This window comes from Pinus tabuliformis, chromosome Q (genome assembly GCF_031772625.1).
Source record: "Pinus tabuliformis cultivar Carrire ecotype Pingquan chromosome Q, CPIR1, whole genome shotgun sequence".
In the NCBI taxonomy this organism is placed as follows: Eukaryota; Viridiplantae; Streptophyta; class Pinopsida; order Pinales; family Pinaceae; genus Pinus; species Pinus tabuliformis.
The window spans coordinates 725003871-725025361 of NC_142296.1; the positions used below are offsets into that span (position 1 = coordinate 725003871).

Below are 21491 nucleotides of genomic sequence, written 5' to 3' on the forward strand. Positions count from 1 at the left end.
AATACACATAACTCTATAAAATAAAATGGCAATTGTCTTACATGCGCCAAAAATGCCTATAACCTTTGAGGTGTGAGCTTCTCTAATTAATTAAATGATTAACCCTTTAATCCATTACTACACGAAAGATGATGGTACCATTTACCACACCATTCCTAATGAAAATGTACTTAATACTCAATATGAAGAACCCTATTCTAAAAATATAGTTCAAGAAACAAAATATTTCATGAAAACACCACAGTTTCTAATGAAATATACTTAATGCTTATTATGAATAACTATATTGTAATGAATAGGATAATAAGATATAGTTAAAAACAAAATTTGATTTTTAATATTGCTCCATATACTTGTTTTCATAAACTTATTTTAGGATTCAACACCGTGCAACTTATTTTTGTGACATTAAGCTCAATAAAATATGCATAATTAAGAAAACTCGGGTGAAATGACACTCATATAATTTCAAACCATGATCTTGTATTATTATTTCTTTTTGTAGTTATATTACTATTCGAAAATCATGTTCAATCAAATATGCATCATTAAGAAAACTGAGGTGAAATAACACTCATAATTTCAAACCATGATTTTGCATTATTATTTCTTTTTATAGTTATATTACTATTGGAAAATCATATTAAATATATAAAAGGTGATATAACTATTGACTAGGTTGAAATATAAATATGTAAGATAAAACTGAAAATACATTATAAACCTAAAAACATGAATTATTTGTTATTTTATAACTCTCTTGTATCCATCTCACATTTTAATCTACCATCCTTTCCCTGCTACCTTTATAGGCTTCATGGTATATATCTCAACAAATTAGCTTCTTTTGTGTCTCCTTCCAACCTTTCCCCTGCTACCTTCATAGGCTTCATGGTATATATCTCAACAAAGTAACTTCTTTTGTGTCTCGTTCCAAGAACTCCCTCTCAATCAAATCTTCAATCCGCCTTTTAATTTGCATGAAATCTACCTTGAATAGCCCTTCAAGTTCCTGAGCACATTCACTCACAAGTATTTTGTATTGTAAAGCCCTTTTTGCCTTCATAATGCGTACTATCGATGCATCAATAAGAAAACGTCTGTCCTTATGAATATCCTCCTCCGATGAATTTTTCTTGTCGCTCAGCAGTGGCATTGGAAGTTTTATCTTCCCTTTTTTATCTGTAAAATTAAAATTGATTTTGAAGTCATCTGATGCAGTTACCGTGGTTGTATCTGGAATCTTGAGAAGAATTTTATACTTGTCACAGGCCAGTGAATATAGAAGTCCATCAATTTCTTCCTCTGCCAAATTCAACTGGTTTTTGATGTCGGAATAACTCAACTTTTCAGAGGCATTGAACAACAATAATATTGCTGTTTGGCAAGTTGTTGCTATCAGTTTTATTGATCTTCTATCAAACTTACCAATTATAGTACAGGATCCCAAGGAATATATCCATTTAAGTTTTTGATGTTGGGCTTCTGCGGAATAATAGTCTGTAAATGCTTCAACACATCTAACCATCTCTGGAGGTAAATTAATCTGAGGACACTTGTATGTTGGCCAAAATCTAGTTGTCAACACTGTAACAGTAAACTCTATTCCAAGATGGAGATTTCTATTCTTGTCTAGATAGTTTTCGAAATTACTCTGTCTCTCCTGCGTGCCCGCAATCTGTGACGTTAATTGACCACCACATTTCTGTTTTAGCTTTGACAATATGCTCTGCTCATGACCAACATTTACACTTTTGCCGAACAAAATTCTACGAGTTAGTTTTTCCTGGTAGAATTCAGCAAACAGAGTTTTATCCCAAATATACTCCAGAAATTCCACCACATTTTCAATTATATCATCCCCGCTCAACTTTTCGTGACTGCTATCCTCTTCAAGTACAGTATCACATAGTGTAGCCAGCCATTCTGCACTAGTACTTCCTCCAATTCCTTTATTACAGATCGCCTCAAATACTTCTTTTAAAACCCTGGAAAAAGCAGTGTTCTGTTGTGCATATTTCATATATTGGTCACGTAATTCTATGACCTTCCTCACAAATGCAGACACTTCCTGCAACAATAAACTTTTATCCATTCTCCCTGCATTATTCTGGATTACAGCATCTTCAAATTGTTTAACAGGTGGTGTTACTTCACTAATAACATGCTGCTTAAAAAAATTAGCAATTGATTCCCAGCCATTTCTACTCGATCAAATAAACCCCCCATCATCAAAATATCGTTATATCTATGTTCCCTGAGCAACGCAAGGCATCCTGAATTTTCATCCGCAACAAAATGTGTAGTGTAATGGGAAAACAGTGCATTTTTCAGTTTGTGAAATAGCCTTTGCTCGCAAATATCTAGCAACTCTGGCAAATATCTGGCAACTTTTTCCTTCTGGCGTATCACATATTCATCTACCCTTGACATGTAGTCCGTATAGGAATTTTGTAAAAACCATGAAGCAGGCTTCCGAGAATAGATATCTCCAGTATGTTCCAACATGGCCACTTCAAAAAAAATTGTATAGAAATCCATGTGAACCTCCACAAAAATGGCCACAACATCCTTCAAAAGGGTCTCATTTCTAACTGGCTCTCCTTCTTGCTCTTCGTCAATAACAACAATCACTGCTTTCTTCACATTATTTCCCATTTTCCCCAAAACCAGGTCTCGGAAGTACATGATTCCAACTTCTCTGACTGAAGGAAGACGATACTTATCAGTGAAGTAGCGATCTAAATATTCGAAGAAAACCAAACTTCATATAACGGAGCATCGCCTTGAAAATTTTCCAGCGTTTCACAAGTTCTCTCAACAACACCTGATTATCATTCTGTTCGCTCAAATTCGGTAAAACCATAAAGGTGACGTACTCTTTAATGCAATCCTCGTATCTGTTATAAATATAGAGTTGTCTATCATAAATTTGGTTATGGTGACTGCACATGTTATAGACGGTACTGTAAATAGCCACTTTCTCGTCCGCAGCCACCTCAAAGTTGACATCTTCTTCCAACCGGCTACTCAGCTGTAGGATAGCTTTGTAAATAAAAGCCCAACATTCTTCCAGATCAGCCATATATTTGTCTTTCTTGGCCTTATTGACAATAGCCCATCCTTCTTGCAGGTTTATGATACTTCCACTTCCACTTCCACTGCCACTGCTCGTCGTCATTGTCATTTTGAGGAGCGAATACTCGGTGAAGGTGAAGCTCAAGAATCCGTTTGCGATAAACGAGTGATCGCAACTTTGTATTTACTTATATGATTGTAAGGGTAAGTTATGTGGGCACCACTTGTGAATGTGGTGTGCATTTTTTGATATAATGGTAATGTACCACTCGCCACGGTTGAGTCGGCGGCTTCGGTTATTGAGAACATTTGAAGAAAATATTTAAAATAAAAATAAAAATCACCATTAGGTCATCCATCATGCCCATGAGTGGAATACTCATTGCAGCCAAACCTAAGAATCCCATATTTGATCACCTCCTCCATGAACTAAAAATGACAATTACCCTCACTTGGATTTCGAAATATTGATGGAGAAGCACCTAGAGCAACGAACAATAGATGACACATTTCCTATCAAACTCATAATCCACCTGTCATTAGGTGCATCCCAATCCCAATGTTAACAAACCCTCTACCTCACTAGGATCCATTGCAATTGCTTAGTTTTTATGTCTATACTGAATGTGATTATGTTAATTGGTTTAGTCATGGACTTTGGCCATATTATTTATTTATGCACTTAGTAAGTTATTTTTTCATAATCCCTTGGGGTCTAGACTGTCCTAATTTTGACTAGCCTATGAGTCACTAAATTATTTTTGGCTTGTGGACACTACTTTGTGGCCCACCCCTTTTTGTATGAAATGTTTTATGTTTTTTTATAAAGTTTTATGGAAGCATTTTATCCCAGAATAAAGGGATATTGTGGTATGTAAATAACACTCCCTCTAATATTAGGCTCAACTGACTTCTCAACTTCCATTGGAACTACTACATGTAGATGCACGTCCTACTAGCGCACATTAAAATGCTTTATTGATCATTAACATATTTGTATTTGTCCTATTCAATTTTCACCCATTCCTTCATATAATTTGTGCTCCATGCAAAACTCTGGAGTAGACATATGTATTGTGCATACAAAAGCACAAATACCCTTAAGGTGTTTTCCAATTGCTCCATAGAACAACAACGAAATTCACAAAAATAAAATAAATGTCACAATTGATCTGATTCTGATATAATGAAACAAGATATTATTGGTTCATTAGCCACTGGAAAAAAAGTGAAAAAATGGACAATATTTCCTATATCAAATGTTAATTCAGTAATGTTTCATCCACTATATTCTAATGTTTATAAAAACTACAGTACGGAAATGTAGGGATTCTATAGCAAAATATATGGGAAAAATCTAACATTATTATTTCCATTATGACTATCATATGACCCCACATGAAAGACCAATCAAATTTAAACTAATATTGAGAAATGTTATATAAGAAGGATACAACCATCTTTGAGTAATATATTCTTTGAAAAATGCCACCAATTAGATTTAGGAAATCACTTTCTTATATATTAAAAAAGGAGCCAGGAGAGTTCCTATAAAATCTTGCAAACCTGCGGAATAGTTTCAAGAGTGCATATCTCCACTAAACCACAACTACCTGATTTTCAGAATAGACAAAAAGATACTAGCAATGTAACCTGGGTAAAAATCTTATTATACAAATGTAATTCCAAACAGCATCCCGAAAACTCTGAAGGCAGAGAATTGATATGGAGTCAAAGGTTGCAAAAAATTTCTAAATATTCCCAATAAAATTGGTCAAGTAGCATGTGGATATTATTACTTCTTCTCTTCGACCATAGAATATCCTAGAAATTCCTAAAAGGACAAAAATAATCTACACCATAACAATGTCCTCAAAGTTCAAACTTCAAACAAAGATCTCTCTAGAATCTCAATTTAAAATTTATGCACAATACCCATACATATGGCCATTTAGAAGTTGGGCAAAGAACAATTCTTTTATATTCTCTATATAGAATGTTGACCTACAGTATCGACATTTTGGCATCTTATTTCCCACCTACTCGATCTGCCACAACTCATAAACTCATTTGAAATATTATGGTCCTGCTTAGCAAAAACAATGATATTACTCTTGATTTTTGAGATTGCTATTAGCAACAAAGATAAGAACCTTAGAGAACATATCATATATTAGGACTACAAACACCATTGGCATAAACAGTATTCGTGGCCATAAGAAACTCATAATCTTCATGCAGGAAGTGCCAAGTCTAACAATATCATGCCTTTGGCTTTTCCAAAGGATCCATCATCCTAGCTTCAGATTTATGATTGATTCCTAAGAAATTATTAACCTATAATGAGAACAATCATGTAACATATTTTCAAAAGTACAAGACACAACATATAATGTACTACACAATTGTGCTGAATAAATTTCATTTAAAGAAAGACAAGAATAAAATTATATTCAATTCAAGGCTACCAAATTCCTGTCACCAAGCATTGGAGTCAAGCTTCCTGAAACCTCCTTTTCAACAGTAGAAAAACCACTTTTTGGGTCACTTGTTTTCCTACAACATGATAATACATGGACAAGATAATAGATTAATTGAAGCTAATATCAGAGAGATAATTCTCAAATTAAAAGTACTCATGCTTGAATTACAAATAATATAAGCACACCTTGGTTTAATTTGACCACTGAGACCAATATAAGGAGTGTGTAATTTGGCCTAGATGTCACGCATTTTTTTCCATGGACATCGATGGCATGTCTCCATTATTCATTTTCTTAAGCTTCAATTCCTGCTTACACCATTTCATATGTTTTTAATTTTTTCTTATTTCATTTTTATAGGGCCTTCTCCACGGAACTTATGTGACAACTTCCAAAAATATTCTTTATGTGTCATCTACATATATAAATGGAAAGGAAATTAGTTTCTTGTTTCTATGAACATATATTAAGGAATTAAACTAGGAGATTGGCATGCCTAAAGCACAAGGCAATTGCAATTTTCAAACAAAGAAACTTACAATATGACCAAACTCATATAAATAGTCTAACATATCTCTTTTGGTCCATCAATATCTCGTACTCCAAGAAGTTTTCTCTATTTGGTATCCATAATCCTTCCAACCCATTACACAAAATCTTTTAATGAACCCATTTCCTTCAAAAGTTGCAAGGCCCTAGCCAAACCTTTTCCTACAGAAGCTTCTTTAATTATGTCATCTGCCACCACTTCTTCCTCTTCTTCCTCTTCTTCTACTTTTTTATAACTGACATCTATACACATTTCCTTCACCTCAGTCCAACCACCTATGGATTTAGCAACATCATCTTGTTTGACAAGACGACCCTCATCATCCTCTTTAAAGGCATCTTCAATTACAGGCTTGTGAGTATTTGGTTCCATAGCCACAAAATTAAAATTCTAAAACAATGAGGTAGTACAAAGAAACGTCATATAAAAATAAAAGATATACTATAACTATAAGAACTACATGAGAGAACTCCTTACAAAATGAAATTTAATAGTTCATATCATTATTTCTAACTCCCTTTTGTTTTCCACACACCTTCATCAAGTTGTAAACTCTAGACAAACTCCTCTATCTCCGTAAATATAACTTTATTTTCCTAGACTTCATTTGATGATTGACCATTTCCTTTGCCTGATTTGCATCTACTTCTAAACGAGCTACTATTTTGGGGCCATACCCATTACTTTCTTCTTATTTCTTCAATGTCACTTTCCTGGCCTTTTCTAATGACTTGTAAATATATTCATCCTCCACACCAAAAACAACATCTCCATCTTCATCAAACTGCATTGCATCTGATAATTTATCATCTTGAATCCCTCTCGAAGCCTTTGCTACTTTGTTATATGCATTTTGATATGCATTTCTCTAGAGTTCAACTTCTGCCTTTTCTGCATTTTCCCTGAAAAAAATCGTTTTGTATCAACCTTAGAAGCAAAATCCCCAATAACAATTGCTTCTTCTTCTAGTACATCAATGTCTAGCTTATGCTTCTTCCGAAACTATTTCTTCTTCTTAGGTTTCTTGAATTGAAGCAAATCCTCTTGAGTATAATAAAAAAAAATAAGTTTTGTTGTTTGGGCGAGTGACTCTTCAGCTCGACTAGTCATAGTTGCACTTTACAACCTCTTGCGTATCTAGAGAGACAATATTACATGAACATAAAATATAATATCAGCATTCGACATTTCTAAAGAAAAACATTTATACAAAAATAATAGGTTATATCAACATTCAACCACACTTTAATCCTCCTTAAACTAGTGTGCTAGCATTCTTCAAAATAACATGAAATCTAAAACATGATTAACAAATATCTCATTAGTAGATAAACACCAAATAAAAATCAGGATGATTAGGCTGCAAAATCTTCAACCAGCCATGAATCCAACATATCTTTACAATTAGGTGTCTACCTAGTGTCCCTCGGGTCTCTTTCAGTAGGTCTAATGTTCATAGATAGATCTTCCTTAGAGGTTCAAGGATGTTTTAAGGAGAAAAAATCTATTCCCAACTTCACTCATCTCTCATTGTTATTTAAGATAGTCGAAAAGAGGAAAGGAATCCATAATCAAGTTGGATTAGATGTTGCTTGACTATGTTTGGAGCATTTCTCACAATTTGTGCCAGTTTGAAGATTTCATATGATTTTTTTCAAAGGAACCCCCCAATGGATCATAAAGGAACGGGGCAACTTGAATCTTAAGAAATTTTCCCTCTTTTCCTATGGAAAATATTTATTTGTTTGAAAACAAGGAATATCAGATGATAGTCATGGATAAGGGCCCATGACTTTGAGATCGTGTCAAGTTATCAAACAAGATATAGCCAAAAGGAAGAAAGTTTACATGGATAAAAGAAGAAATGACCCTCGTTTGGGATCGTCTTCCAAAACAATGGACAAGGGGAGAAAAGATAGGTCAAAAACAAAAGAAATCAAATGAAACATGTAAAATATGAATAAACTCGACAATAAAAAAGGAAGAAGAGGATGAAAAAAATATGGACTAATTTAAAGGCAGAGCTTCCAAAGTACTTCTAGGACAACACATCTAAAATGCACCTCTTGGATATGATCATCAGAACCATAGTCCTCTATTGGTTTAAGGTCTCGAAAAAAACCTGATTCAAGTTCAATAGGCTTGAATGGAATGAGTACAAATGCTTATGTTACATTTCATTCATTCAATGTGTGCATAAGATCCCCAATCTATCACCCAAGCATATTTCAAATCACATGATCTGCAGTAGGAGACCATTTCCAGACTCGTCTCTTCCTTTAGTGTTCAAACCCTTGGGGATTATGCTTCAGGGAAAGTATGGTACCCCTATATTGCTCTTTGTTTCTTAGAATTCCTTGCTTCTGCAAGTCCCACTATGTGGGTTCAATGTTGATTTTATAGGGCCTCCAAGTTACTTCAATCTATGGAAAAATCTTTAATTTTCCTCCCCACTTTCAAGTTCTTTCTAGACACTCTAGGCCACCTCCTATTGTCTAAGAAAGACCTTGATAGGGTAATGAAAGAACACATTCCTAGACAATGCATCCAAATCACCCAATTACACCTCTTTGGGCCCTCAACCCTAAGATAGATTTCTACTTTGAGCACTTCCTAGGGTTGACAGATCACGCTTGTTGTGAAAACTAAGGTAGGTTTCCTCCATGTTAATAATATGGTTCTTGGATTCTCCTCTCATTGCTCGACACTCTTCCAGATCCATTGTTAAAGGATCATGGTTTCGACTCCCCCGTGGCAATAATAAGTCATGGAATGAAAAGAAAAAGGTAGCTAGTTAAGGCCTCCCTCGAATGCCATTTTAATATATCTCAATATACTATAGGAATGGTGTTGTATGTCAAATAGTTTATGCATGTGAAAAGGAGCATTGGAATGGTATCAAATCCGAGGTGTTTGGATGGTCGAGGGGAAGTGGGTAATTGAAGAATGTCAGAAGATGAGTGGGCTCATATCCATTTTCTTTAGGTATCTAGATCAGAGGTGTCCATATTCTTCATCTTCTTTTACCTACATATTTCTATAATTGAAATCTCTATGTCATCCTCCTTGTCCAAATTCTTCCAAATCACCTCTTTCTTCCATGTTATGCAACCAATACGTAAAATCAGTGACAACGATTGCAATCTCCGTCATATATTAAATCCATTTTACCTTGAAACTCTCCCCCCTAGATAGTTGTCCCCCGTATTCCGATATACTTTTGTAAATCCTCCATCATAGACCCAACAATAAGCTTCATAGTACAAGTAGGAAGAATAATTCTAAGAGGTCTAGTGCTAAAGACACAGTTCCTTAGATTAAATCCATGATCCACCAAGTGAATAGTCATCATTTTAGAGAATATTTTCCTTGTAGGAGTAATACAGCTCCTCAATCTAGAGCTTTCCTGAAGATCCATTCTAGGATTTCACAACCAATCCCCCTCAATCTTTGGTACTCTTAACACAATCTCCTCAAATAGTGAATTATCCCCTTCAAGGTGATTGATGACTTGAATGAGGAGACTTATAATTCTCTCACTTCTCTCAGCCTCAACTTCTAATTCTAGACCACATGACACACCCATATTGATATGGAGATCTCACATATGTATCCAATTCATTTCAAAGTTTCATGTATGTGTCCTTCTCTTTGTTTCTTTATGACTTGATTCTTAGGTATTTGATATTTTCTTGTTGATGGTAGCTCAGAGATCAAAGTTTTTTGTATTCCCACTTTAAATTACACAAATTGTACTTTATTTTAGCCTCATTTAACCACTCTTGTGATCATTTACTAGACATTAATAAAAGTATCTTATATTATCTTTAATTGTCTAGAATATTTTAAACATTATGTAGGTGAGAAGCCTAGAATTATTTTTTTTTACAATGAAAGAAGGAAAAATCACTGGGGATGAGGAATCCTATAGAGTATCCTCTCAGTCAAATAACAATGAAAAAATCCTTTAACTCTCCTATTGTTAGGAAGTAAAAAAAAAATCTTCATAAAGTTGCAGGCTCCTGTGAAATTTTGTTACATTTTATTGAAAATTTCCAACACAAGCCTTTCCTAATAAGTAGGAAGCAAGAATTCTCAATAATCATGGTTAGCTAGTCACTAAGCAGTTTTTTAGTATTAAAGTAGCTAACTATAGAAGTACCGGTTCTATTTCTAGATTCTTTAGTTGATAGAAGTAGTTCCATTTATAAAACACACACACCTACCTAAAATAAAATTCCTATGAAAAATATGAATCCAACTTACCTCATCTAGTTTGTTGTGGACTTATTCATTTATATCTTCAAATTGATCTATAGTTACCCATTCAACCAAAAATGCAAATTTTTCATATAATCTTGGCACAAAACAAATGTTAAAGCCTTGAGTATCTTAGAAAAATTGTTAATATATTAAATATCTCAATAGTACTACATCATAACATCAAGGGAAAAAATTAAGTCCTCCTTAAAAGGGTCGTCATATTGAGGAGAATGTATTTCACAGTATTCAAATCAATTTGAAATCTATCACAACAAAAATAGTAAAAACATTGTAAGTTAAAAAGTAAAAACCTTAAAAAAAAATTGATTATCCAATAAATATCTAGCTTATTTTTCTTCATATATCACAATTTTTTTCTTTGATCCTCTGTAGGCTTCATTTCTTGCATTTTTCTCTCCAATTTCAATGTTTTCAAGCATATCAACCATTTCAGTAGCATGCTAACATAATCAATGAATCTTCAATCAATAAAAATAACTAAAAAATGGATACAAAGATCATATTAGGTAAATTAAAAATTCAGGACTCGGCATAAAAAATCAACCTACCATCATTAGCTTCATAACCAACAATAACATTTTTATCCTTGCGTGTCAATACAACTGCCCTTCCTTCCATCACTTTATCAAGCTCGTGAAGGACCTTCAATCCTGCCATATCCTCTGCATGTCAACTGGTGGGCTCCAGTATTGTAGCAATAATGCTACAACTCCTGGAACTCCCTTCTTTAATTTTATCAACCCGGTAGTTCGTAACAAACTTGGAAGCGACGGTGCTGTATGCACAAGTACTAGCTCTTGCCGCAGTTGTCACTTGGTTAGCTGGCACAAGTCCGCTAGGGGCTCAAGCCAACTTCTATGAGCTCTTAGAAGAAGCTTTTTAATTGATAGATGAAAGCTAACTCAAAGGAAGCTAATCTACTTGCGGAAAGAAACTGAAAGCCAAAAAGAAATACAAACCCTAGCAAACCCTAGCAAACCCTAATTCTACTAACTAGTCCTACTGATGCAAAAAGGAGAATGCAAACTACGAGAAGAGATACCTTACTTCTAGGAAGGTAAAATGCATGTGTCTAAGTTATTACTATCTGAAGAAAACGTATTTTTGTATTTTTGCTTAAGTTGTTGAAATTATCATGCATGTGCTTCTAACTAGTTCTCCACTGTGCAGGGATGGATCAAGGGATGAAATGCTTTGGGAAAGGTTGGGATGGTACAGAGAGGGTCTAAGGGATCCCTAGCATTCTTTCTGAGAGTTTCACAAAGTCTGGAGGCCATGCAACCGTGTTTATGAACTTCTACAGGAAGTCTGCAGGGGTTTCTACAGGAAGTTCTGTAAGTCTTCTACAGGATGTTCTGTAATTCTTCTACAGGATGTTTCGAAATGGGATTTTGGAGCATGGATAGAGGGAAAAAGATGGAGGAATGAGTATGGAGGTGAAATAGGGATCTGAAGAGGTCTAAGGCTCGGCGGATGAGGCTAAGGAGCGATTGGATTTGTTCAAGGGAGAGTGAAGCAATGTTGCACAAAAATTAGGGTTTTGGGAGCGAATGGCAAATGTGAAGCAAGGGTTCTAAGTAGAGGGTGGAGCAGGTGGGTTGGATGGAGTATGTGCAGGTAAGGAAGGGTAATAGGTACTCTGCAAGTGGTTTTCCAAACTGAACAAACAAAGACATGCAAAAAAACAAAGATCTAGTTATGCTACCCTAATATGATATAGTGAACAGTAATAAGAATGGACAGCAACTTTATTTGCAAGGAGACCATGTATATTAACTATGAAATGAAGCATTCAAAGCTCTGAACATGTAACCAACTTCTGCAAATGAAAAACAAACACTAATTATTGCATGGTAAAGCAAAGTCAGTGTTTTTGTGGGCAGCAAAGTCATCCTAGTCACAGCTCCTGATCCCACTAAGGGAGAGGTGAAACCACAGATGTTTGTTGGCCCTTTTCTTGAAGCTTTTTCTGTTAACAACCTATCAAATAAATCTGAGCATGAAAATCTATTTTACTCATCAAAAAAACAAACTAAATAATAAAACAAGATTTAGATCTAAATAGCAAATTTTATTCTAAGAATGCAGCAAAGACACATAAAGATAATCAAAGGAGGTATTGGGCGCTTGAGATGGGCCCAACCCCAAGAGCTGTAGCCTCCTAAGAGAGATTTAGAGCTGGTGCAAAGCTAGATTCATCTTTATTGATCAAGAAATGAAGAGTTACATCAAAACTGTCCACAAGAAGAACTTGAACATGAGCTGAAAGCAAAGCTAGTCTATTGCATAAAAATCGAATTACAAAATGACTGCAACAAAGCTATGAAATGACTAACTACTAGCTACTATCTACTGGCTAACTAGCTAACCAAATTGACTAACTGAAATGAGGTCTTAAGCCCTCTTATTTATACAATTTGAGGACCCAGCAGTCCTCCTAAAATTTAGGGACTTGGCTGCCCAAAACTTGGAGTTAACAGCAGTCCTACTTGACTTGCTTGGCTGCCCTTGTGCTGATTGATTCGGTGGCCCTTGAACTCCGAGCTGATGGTGGAGAATTCGAGGTAAGGGCCCATAAATGAGGGGGACACCTTCCTACAAATCCTCTAGCTTGTTCTCCCACGAATTTGGCTACCAAGTGCTCATTAAGACCTTCAAATTTGTCTCCAAGTTGACCAAAAAGGCTACACAAAGCACCCATTAGACTTGTTGGCATAATGACTAACCAAATTCACTCTATTAACATAAAAATAATAAAAAACATGCAATAAACAAATGAGAATGGTGGATTAAGTCAAACTAGGAGGTTGAATGAGCCCAAATATTTGTCCATTTTTGGGGCTCATCATCACCCCCCTACTGAAAGTGTTGCTCATCCTCTGAGCAACCAAATCTCTCCCCTCGTCTTTGATGGCCCTGGTGGCTTCCTTGGCTAGCATCTCGGCCGATTTCTCCTTTGGCTTCCCTCTTTTCAAACTTTCCTGTAGAAACTGTTCGCTGGTTTCCTGTAGAAACAGTCCTCTGTTTTCCTGTAGAAACAGTCCTTTGTCTTCCTGTAGAACAGTCTGCTAACTGTTCTCTGTCTTCCTGTAGAAGCAGTCTTTGAGTCCATCACCTTGATTTGCTTCTCTCTAGGTGAAGGTTTTTAGTTTCCTCATTCATAGATGATGGACCCCTTTGAAGGAGACTCTTCCTTTTGTTTAGCTGTGGTGTCCTCAATTGTAATTGGCTCCTTTGACTGTGGCTAGGGTCTGCTGGCTTTTATCCACATGCTCCTTCTTGCCTTAAAGTACATGGAAGGCTCCCTTTTTTTTTGCTTCCCTTTTTGCCTTGGAGATGTGCTTAGGGCATCTAGCACTGCTACCGCCTCCCTGGCCAAAATCTCAGGCGATTTCTCCCTTTGCTGCTTCGTTTCCAGACTTCCTGTAGAAGGTCCTGTCTCAACTATTTTGGTCTGCGTGGCTGAGGGTGCCTTCTTCTTGAACTGTGCTGCTAGGCATGGTGAGAATACCCGTGTGACAGTGTCACAGTTTTCATCATCATTCATCACTGCTTCATTGAGATCTTGATCTGTCTAGACAGATTTGAATATAGAGCCGAGATGTAACCCTTGTTATTTCTGCACTATATACACAGTCTTCTCTATCCATCCAGGATACTGCGTTTCAGGTATGCCGAGCTTGTAATTGCTTCAGTGATAGATTTAGAGCTACTTTTCACACTAACCATATAACAGCCACAAAAAGAAAAAAAAAGTAGTTTATATGTGCACAGGTGAGTGTTACAGTGGTTTATCATTATCATGTGGAGCATTTGTTAATAGGAAACTTGGAAGAGAATGTGATGCAGCGCTATTTGAAAGAAATTTCGTGTATCCCACAAGCAAACCACCATTCTTGACCCACAGGCAGACTGGTTTTAATTGTCCCCACTTCAACCAAGCTAGTTCACCACCCTTTAAAATCTCATGCATGGAAATGGTATTTTTGAGCCTACCTTTCTTCAAGCTTCACTGTGTCCTGCTTGGCTGTGGGTGATTTTCTTTTCAGCTGGGCTGTGGCAGCCTTCATCTTCTCCCCCTTTCTGCTCTTCTTCCTCACTGTTAGAAGGAATGATATCTTTGGCCAAAACTCTTCATTTTTTTCCAATAGTTCAGTTCACCACATGACATAATCTCAATACGTTCATCCACCAATGGTCCTGGACATCCTTGCAAGTTAGTTATCACGACATCCTTCCCAGCAACATATTTTCCTGTGTCTTCATTGCCATTCTCATCCAATGAGGATGTTGATGGTCCTTGCATTTCTGGCAAAAAAACATCCTGCTGAGTAGCCTCTGTTACACATCTCCCTGCATGATCTTCATTTATTTCTCCCAATATTGGAATTGAAATAGGTTGTTTTGACTGTCCAGAATCAACATGTTTTTCTTGAAAAGATGCAATAACAGTTGTGTTGTGTCCAACATCATTGTCTGACAACACCATGTCCCTTGGATTTTCATTCATCCCACCTTGTCGTGTATCCTCCATCTCTGTCAGACTGCTCCGGAAGGCTATGCTGTATTTCCTGTAGAAGACTTCACCCGTTTCCTGTAGAACGTGATTCGGCCTTTGAGTGAGCCCGATGCACTAGAGAAATTCGAAAATAGGTAGGAAACTCAGCGGAGGTCGATAGATTAAGCCGATTGTGGAAGCAGAGGATGTATACTTTGAGTGAGCATGATGCAAGTGCAAGTTGACTAACAGCTGAGCGCTCAGATTTCTGCGTGATTTTTGGAGTGAGGTGGCACATACGTGTGCTGGCTTATGCGACTGTTTTGCAATCATGAACTGCAGTGGTCACTATTTGTTCTCTGCTTGAAATCTCATCGATTCAGTTGCACTGGAGTTAGACTGCCCATACTGTCCGTTTTTTGACTTTCACGTGCATGGCTGACCCATGCATGCTGCGTGACTTGCTAGAGAACTAGACATCAAGTGAACCTTCCTAAATTCGTGGCTTAATTCCATCACTCCATTCGTTCATGCAGTTCTTGAATTAGATTCATGCAATAGAGGAATAGGTTTTGTCACGTACCTGAAGCCAAACGGCTGCTTGTGAAGCTTCTTGCTGCTGCATGCTCTAATCCTTTGATTGCATGAGGCTTGGCTAATGATTTTTGATTGCTTTTCCTTGTGCAGGTTTCCTCTAGCTGGATCTGAGCTGCATGCAATCGTTTCCACGTTCAACTCTGCCCGTTCAAGCTGCTGCTGCTGCATGGTCACAAAACCAGCACTTCTTTTTGCCATTTCTCCCAAACGGTAGATCGGATTGATCTGAAACTCGGTGAGCATGTTCCTACCATCATTATCCATCTCCCATAGCAAATTCGTGATCAATGGATGCACGGATTTTGAGAAAAATGGAAAATGGCTGAATATTTCAGAGGTCGATTTCTCGGAAACCGTGCATCGGAATCGGCTGAAACTGCTTGGGTAGGTTACTATCACCCATGTGCATCTCCCCACGAAACAAGTTTTGAAACGGATGCACGGTTATGGAGAAAATGCAAAAATGGCTGATGGTGATGGAGGCTGATTTCTTGGAAACCGTGCACCGGAACGGCATGAAACTGCTCAGACATGTTTTCATCACCCTTGTACAATTCCCCATAAAAGAGTTTGTCAAATGGATGCATGGTTTTCAAGTTATGGCAAAAACAAATTTTGTTCTTGGTGTTTTTGCTTCAAGGCACTTTGCATGTGTTTGCATGGAAGGGAAAACTGAGCTTGGGCTGTGATGCAGGTATGGAGATGATGGAGGAGGAGTTGGAAGATTGCATGAGGACTTCTGAACCCTTGAGGAAGCTACCATGTTCGCCAAACCACTTTTTGAAATCCATGTCTAGTTTCCCACAATTTCTACAGGAAGTTCCTGTAGAAGCACAATGAGAAACACAAGGAGGTGGAAAAATGATGGATAAAGGCAAGGGATGGACACACAAGTGCTTGTAAGCCTAATCAACAGATTCCCACCATTAGATTCACTTTTGAAATTGGATTTGGCTCGTCCAAAGGTTCTACAGGATGTTTCCTGTAGAAATACAGAGCTTCCTGTAGAAGGCACAAGAAAGATTCCTTTGATCTTGATTTGAGTGCTCCTCCTGTCATGAAACGTCCTTCTTGCAACCTGCAATTAGCCAATCGAGATTAGTTTTATTTTTCTTTTTCTTTTTCTCTTTTTTCTTTTTTTGAAAAACAACTAGGGCGCCTCATGGAGGTTTTCACCCTAATTGCCTGCCTTGGGTGCCTCCAAGGGAGGTTTTCACCCAAAGATCTTATTCTCTTTTCTCTTTTTTTCCAACCCATTGACCGCCTCATGGAGGTTTTCAATCAATGAGCCAATCTAAGGCACCTCCGAGGAGGTTTTCACCTTAGATTTTTATTTTCCTCTTTTTTTATTTTTTCTTTTTCTTTTTTCTCTTTTTCTTTTTTTTTCTACCCTACCCTACTTGAAAAACAAAATCATTTTCAAGTATAAGAATACTTCTAATGGAGCCATGTGCACATCAAGATTAGAGACAAAATGATGTGGAGGCTCGAAATGCATGCTTGGATAGGTATCCAGATCTCAGAGACCAAATGATCTGGCTTTGAAGGGATCAAACATAACTGAGGAAGAAAGTACCGCTGCAACTTAGTGACCTTCTGAAACCATATCTCAATATAGCTTTGATATCCTTGGTCGTCTTGCTGATTTAGATCATTCTTCGTGTCACCTTCTATCATGACCTTCTGATCTTCCTCTTATTGTTGATCTTTCTCTTGAGTACATGGAGGATTTGATGATAACCATGAGGGAACTCTCTCGATCTCTGATTTAGATCTCTTCTCTTCATCAAGTGCAGCCCATGGTTCTTTGATCTCCTCTTTGGAACCTTCTTTTTCCTTTGGTCCTTCAATGTTGTCAATAGATTCTCTCTTTTGCAACACTCTTCCTGAGCTTTAGTGAACATCATTGAGCTCAAAAGGAGTCATTTGGATATGTTGTGCCTCAGATTTGCAATGGGGTTGAGCTGCTCCATTGTGTGGTTTTGGAAATGGTATGGGTAGTTGAGCGGAGGTGTGAAATTGAGATGGAGATGGATGGCATTGAGGTTGGGTAGGCATTTGGGGTTGCCTTGGTGGAGGAGGAGGTGATGGTTGTGGATGAGCAGGTGGTGGAGGAAAATGAGCAGGATGAGCGTTGTACTGGGGCCTCCCCTCTTGATAAGGTGCATTCCACTGAGGCTGTGGCTGAGCATAAGAGTGAAACAAATGAGCAACTGGTTGGGCATAATATGGATCTGTGAAGGAGCAAGGAGGAGGTGTGAACCAATAAGGATGAGCAGGGGGACCCCAAGAAGGCATGAAAGTGGCTTGATAGGGGTCATAATAGGTCTCAGGTGTCCCTTGCAGCTCCTGCTGGTAAGATCTAGGTCCATGCGGCCAACTTTGGTTCATGTAATAGAGTGATTCAATGGCTCCTTTGGCTCTCTGATATGCAGCTTTGAATCTGGGTAAGGAAGGGCACTGATCTGTAGGATGGTATTCTTCACAGACAAAACACACTTCTAGGGAGTGCATTGGACATTTGTTCCTAGGATGCTTTCTTGTGCGCCTAGGACAAAAGATGACCAAAGCCCTCTTGGCCTCTTCTTGCTTCTTTTGGATCCGCAAGGTATCCAGTTGCATGGCAAGAAACTGCCTCATATCACTCTTGAAACCTTCGATCTGATTTTCAAATTCATCTTTGGACAAGGTATTGCTCCCAACATTTCTACTTGTAGCCATTTGCTCCAGAGGAATGGTTTCTTCTTCTTCTTCCCTAGAGGTTCTTTAAATATGCCTTGATGTCCACCCAGGGGTTCTTCAATCACAGCCATCGAAGAAGAGAGAAGGCTGTGTGAAGCAGTGGGGGTGTTTTGCAATCATTTTTCTAACTTATCTCTACTCCTACAAGGCATGAAATGAAATCTTTTTGCTTGATTTTTGCTTTTTTTCTACTTCTACTTGCAAAACTGAAATAGATTGAACTGCAACTAACTATCTTGCTAAAATGAAAATGCGGAATTGAAATGAAAGCAGGAAAGGACTAATCTATTTTGCTCAAATGAAATTGCAGGAATGAAATGCTAGTCTATGCTTGCGAAATTGAAATGCTAATCTACGCTTGCAGAAATGAAATTGCAGAATTGAAATGCTAATCTATGAAAGCGAGAAATGCTAATCTATGAAAGCGGGAAATGCTAATCTACTTTTGCATAAACGAAATTGCATAATGGAAATGAAATAAACTACTTAGAAGAAGATTGTAGTGGAAAATAGAAGAAAAGCGACAATCACCAATACTTTGACGCTTCCCCGGCAACAGCGCCAAAAAGATGGTGGGCCCCACTATTGTAGCAATAATGCTACAACTCCTGGAACTCCCTTCTTTAATTTTATCAACCCGGTAGTTCGTAACAAACTTGGAAGCGACGGTGCTGTATGCACAAGTACTAGCTCTTGCCGCAGCTGTCACTTGGTCAGCTGGCACAAGTCCGCTAGGGGCTCAAGCCAACTTCTATGAGCTCTTAGAAGAAGCTTTTTAATTGATGGACGAAAGCTAACTCAAAGGAAGCTAATCTACTTGCGGAAAGAAACTGAAAGCCAAAAAGAAATACAAACCCTAGCAAACCCTAATTCTACTAACTAGTCCTACTGATGCAAAAAAGGAGAATGAAAACTACGAGAAGAGATGCCTTACTTCTAGGAAGGTAAAATGCATGTGTCTAAGTTATTACTATTTGAAGAAAACGTATTTTTGTATTTTTTCTTAAGTTGTTGAAATTATCATGCATGTGCTTCTAACTAGTTCTCCATTGTGCAGGGATGGATCAAGGGATGAAATGCTTTGGGAAAGGTTGGGATGGTATAGAGAGGGTCTAAGGGATCCCTAGCATTCTTTCTGAGAGTTTCACAAAGTCTGGAGGCCATGCAACCGTGTTTATGAACTTCTACAGGAAGTCTACAGGGGTTTCTACAGGAAGTTCTGTAAGTCTTCTACAGGATGTTCTGTAATTCTTCTACAGGATGTTTCGAAATGGGATTTTGGAGCATGGATGGAGGGAAAAAGATGGAGGAATGAGTATGGAGGTGAAATAGGGATGTGAACAGGTCTAAGGCTCGGTGGATGAGGCTAAGGAGCGATTGGATTTGTTCAAGGGAGAGTGAAGCAATGTTGCACAAAAATTAGGGTTTTGGGAGCGAATGGCAAATGTGAAGCAAGGGTTCTAAGTAGAGGGTGGAGCAGGTGGGTTGGATGGAGTATGTGCAGGTAAGGAAGGGTAATAGGTACTCTGCAAGTGGTTTTCCAAACTGAACAAACAAAGACATGCAAAAAACAAAGATCTAGTTATGCTACCCTAATATGATCTAGCGAACAATAATAAGAATGGACAGCAACTTTATTTGCAAGGAGACCATGTATATTAACTATGAAATGAAGCATTCAAAGCTCTGAACATGTAACCAACTTCTGCAAATGAAAAACAAACACTAATTATTGCATGGTAAAGCAAAGTCAGTGTTTTTGTGGGCAGCAAAGTCATCCTAGTCACAGCTCCTGATCCCACTAAGGGAGAGGTGAAACCACAGATGTTTGTTGGCCCTTTTCTTGAAGCTTTTTCTGTTAACAACCTATCAAATAAATCTGAGCATGAAAATCTATTTTACTCATCAAAAAAACAAACTAAATAATAAAACAAGATTTAGATCTAAATAGCAAATTTTATTCTAAGAATGCAGCAAAGACACATAAAGATAATCAAAGGAGGTATTGGGCGCTTGAGATGGGCCCAACCCCAAGAGCTGTAGCCTCCTAAGAGAGATTTAGAGCTGGTGCAAAGCTGGATTCATCTTTATTGATCAAGAAATGAAGAGTTACATCAAAACTGTCCACAAGAAGAACTTGAACATGAGCTGAAAGCAAAGCTAGTCTATTGCATAAAAATCGAATTACAAAATGACTGCAACAAAGCTATGAAATGACTAACTACTAGCTACTATCTACTGGCTAACTAGCTAACCAAATTGACTAACTAAAATGAGGTCTTAAGCCCTCTTGTTTATACAATTTGAGGACCCAGCAGTCCTCCTAAAATTTAGGGACTTGGCTGCCCAAAACTTGGAGTTAACAGCAGTCCTACTTGACTTGCTTGGCTGCCCTTGTGCTGATTGATTCGGTGGCCCTTGAACTCCGAGCTGATGGTGGAGAATTCAAGGTAAGGGCCCATAAATGAGGGGGACACCTTCCTACAAATCCTCTAGCTTGTTCTCCCACGAATTTGGCTGCCAAGTGCTCATTAAGACCTTCAAATTTGTCTCCAAGTTGACCAAAAAGGCTACACAAAGCACCCATTAGACTTGTTGGCATAATGACTAACCAAATTCACTCTATTAACATAAAAATAATCAAAAACATGCAATAAACAAATGAGAATGGTGGATTAAGTCAAACTAGGAGGTTGAATGAGCCCAAATATTTGTCCATTTTTGGGGCTCATCATCAACTACACTACACATTGTTTAGAGAAAGGTATTGACCACATAACATGGATATGCAATAGATTGATATCATAGCAAGTATCCTACACACCCATATGCCAATTTTGGAGGTTTTAACATCCATAAAATGCATCTACTTTTCTCCTATTTCAACACATGGCATATATTTCCTATAAATGTAAGATTCAAAAATACAATTAAATAGTAAGAAAACATCAGAAAGTTATTTGCAGCAACTAAGCAGAGAAGACTATAGAAAAAGTGTTTCAGAAAGAAATTATTACTTCCACTTTGCATTGTCATTTCTTCATCGTCACTTGGTGTATCTTCCACATTATCCTAAGTAAACGAGGCACCCATATCAAATACAATTTTACATTCAAATTTATAAGCTGAATAATGATTATTATACAAGAACTTGCAAAATACGATATTATATCATTATAATATAAAAAAAGGACACTCATGGCACCTCAAGGGGTTACAAAACTATTGTTCAAAAATCTGGGCAAGACATGCAACTTTT

The 21491-nt window shown here is 37.4% G+C and overlaps 1 protein-coding gene and 3 pseudogenes across 1 annotated transcript; all 4 read right to left on the bottom strand.

Annotated features, from left to right (window-relative positions):
• Positions 1-889: 889 nt before the first annotated feature.
• Positions 890-2095, bottom strand: LOC149221586 (cullin-1 pseudogene; annotated as a pseudogene).
• A 53-nt stretch (positions 2096-2148) lies between these two features.
• Positions 2149-2688, bottom strand: LOC149221587 (cullin-1-like). The gene has a single exon (XM_089387422.1). The coding sequence runs from the start codon at positions 2686-2688 to the stop codon at positions 2149-2151; it is 540 nt and encodes a 179-aa protein (XP_089243548.1).
• Positions 2689-5531: 2843 nt separating this feature from the next.
• Positions 5532-6483, bottom strand: LOC149221588 (SART-1 family protein DOT2 pseudogene; annotated as a pseudogene).
• A 137-nt stretch (positions 6484-6620) lies between these two features.
• Positions 6621-14929, bottom strand: LOC149221589 (SART-1 family protein DOT2-like; annotated as a pseudogene).
• Between the last annotated feature and the right edge of the window lie 6562 nt (positions 14930-21491).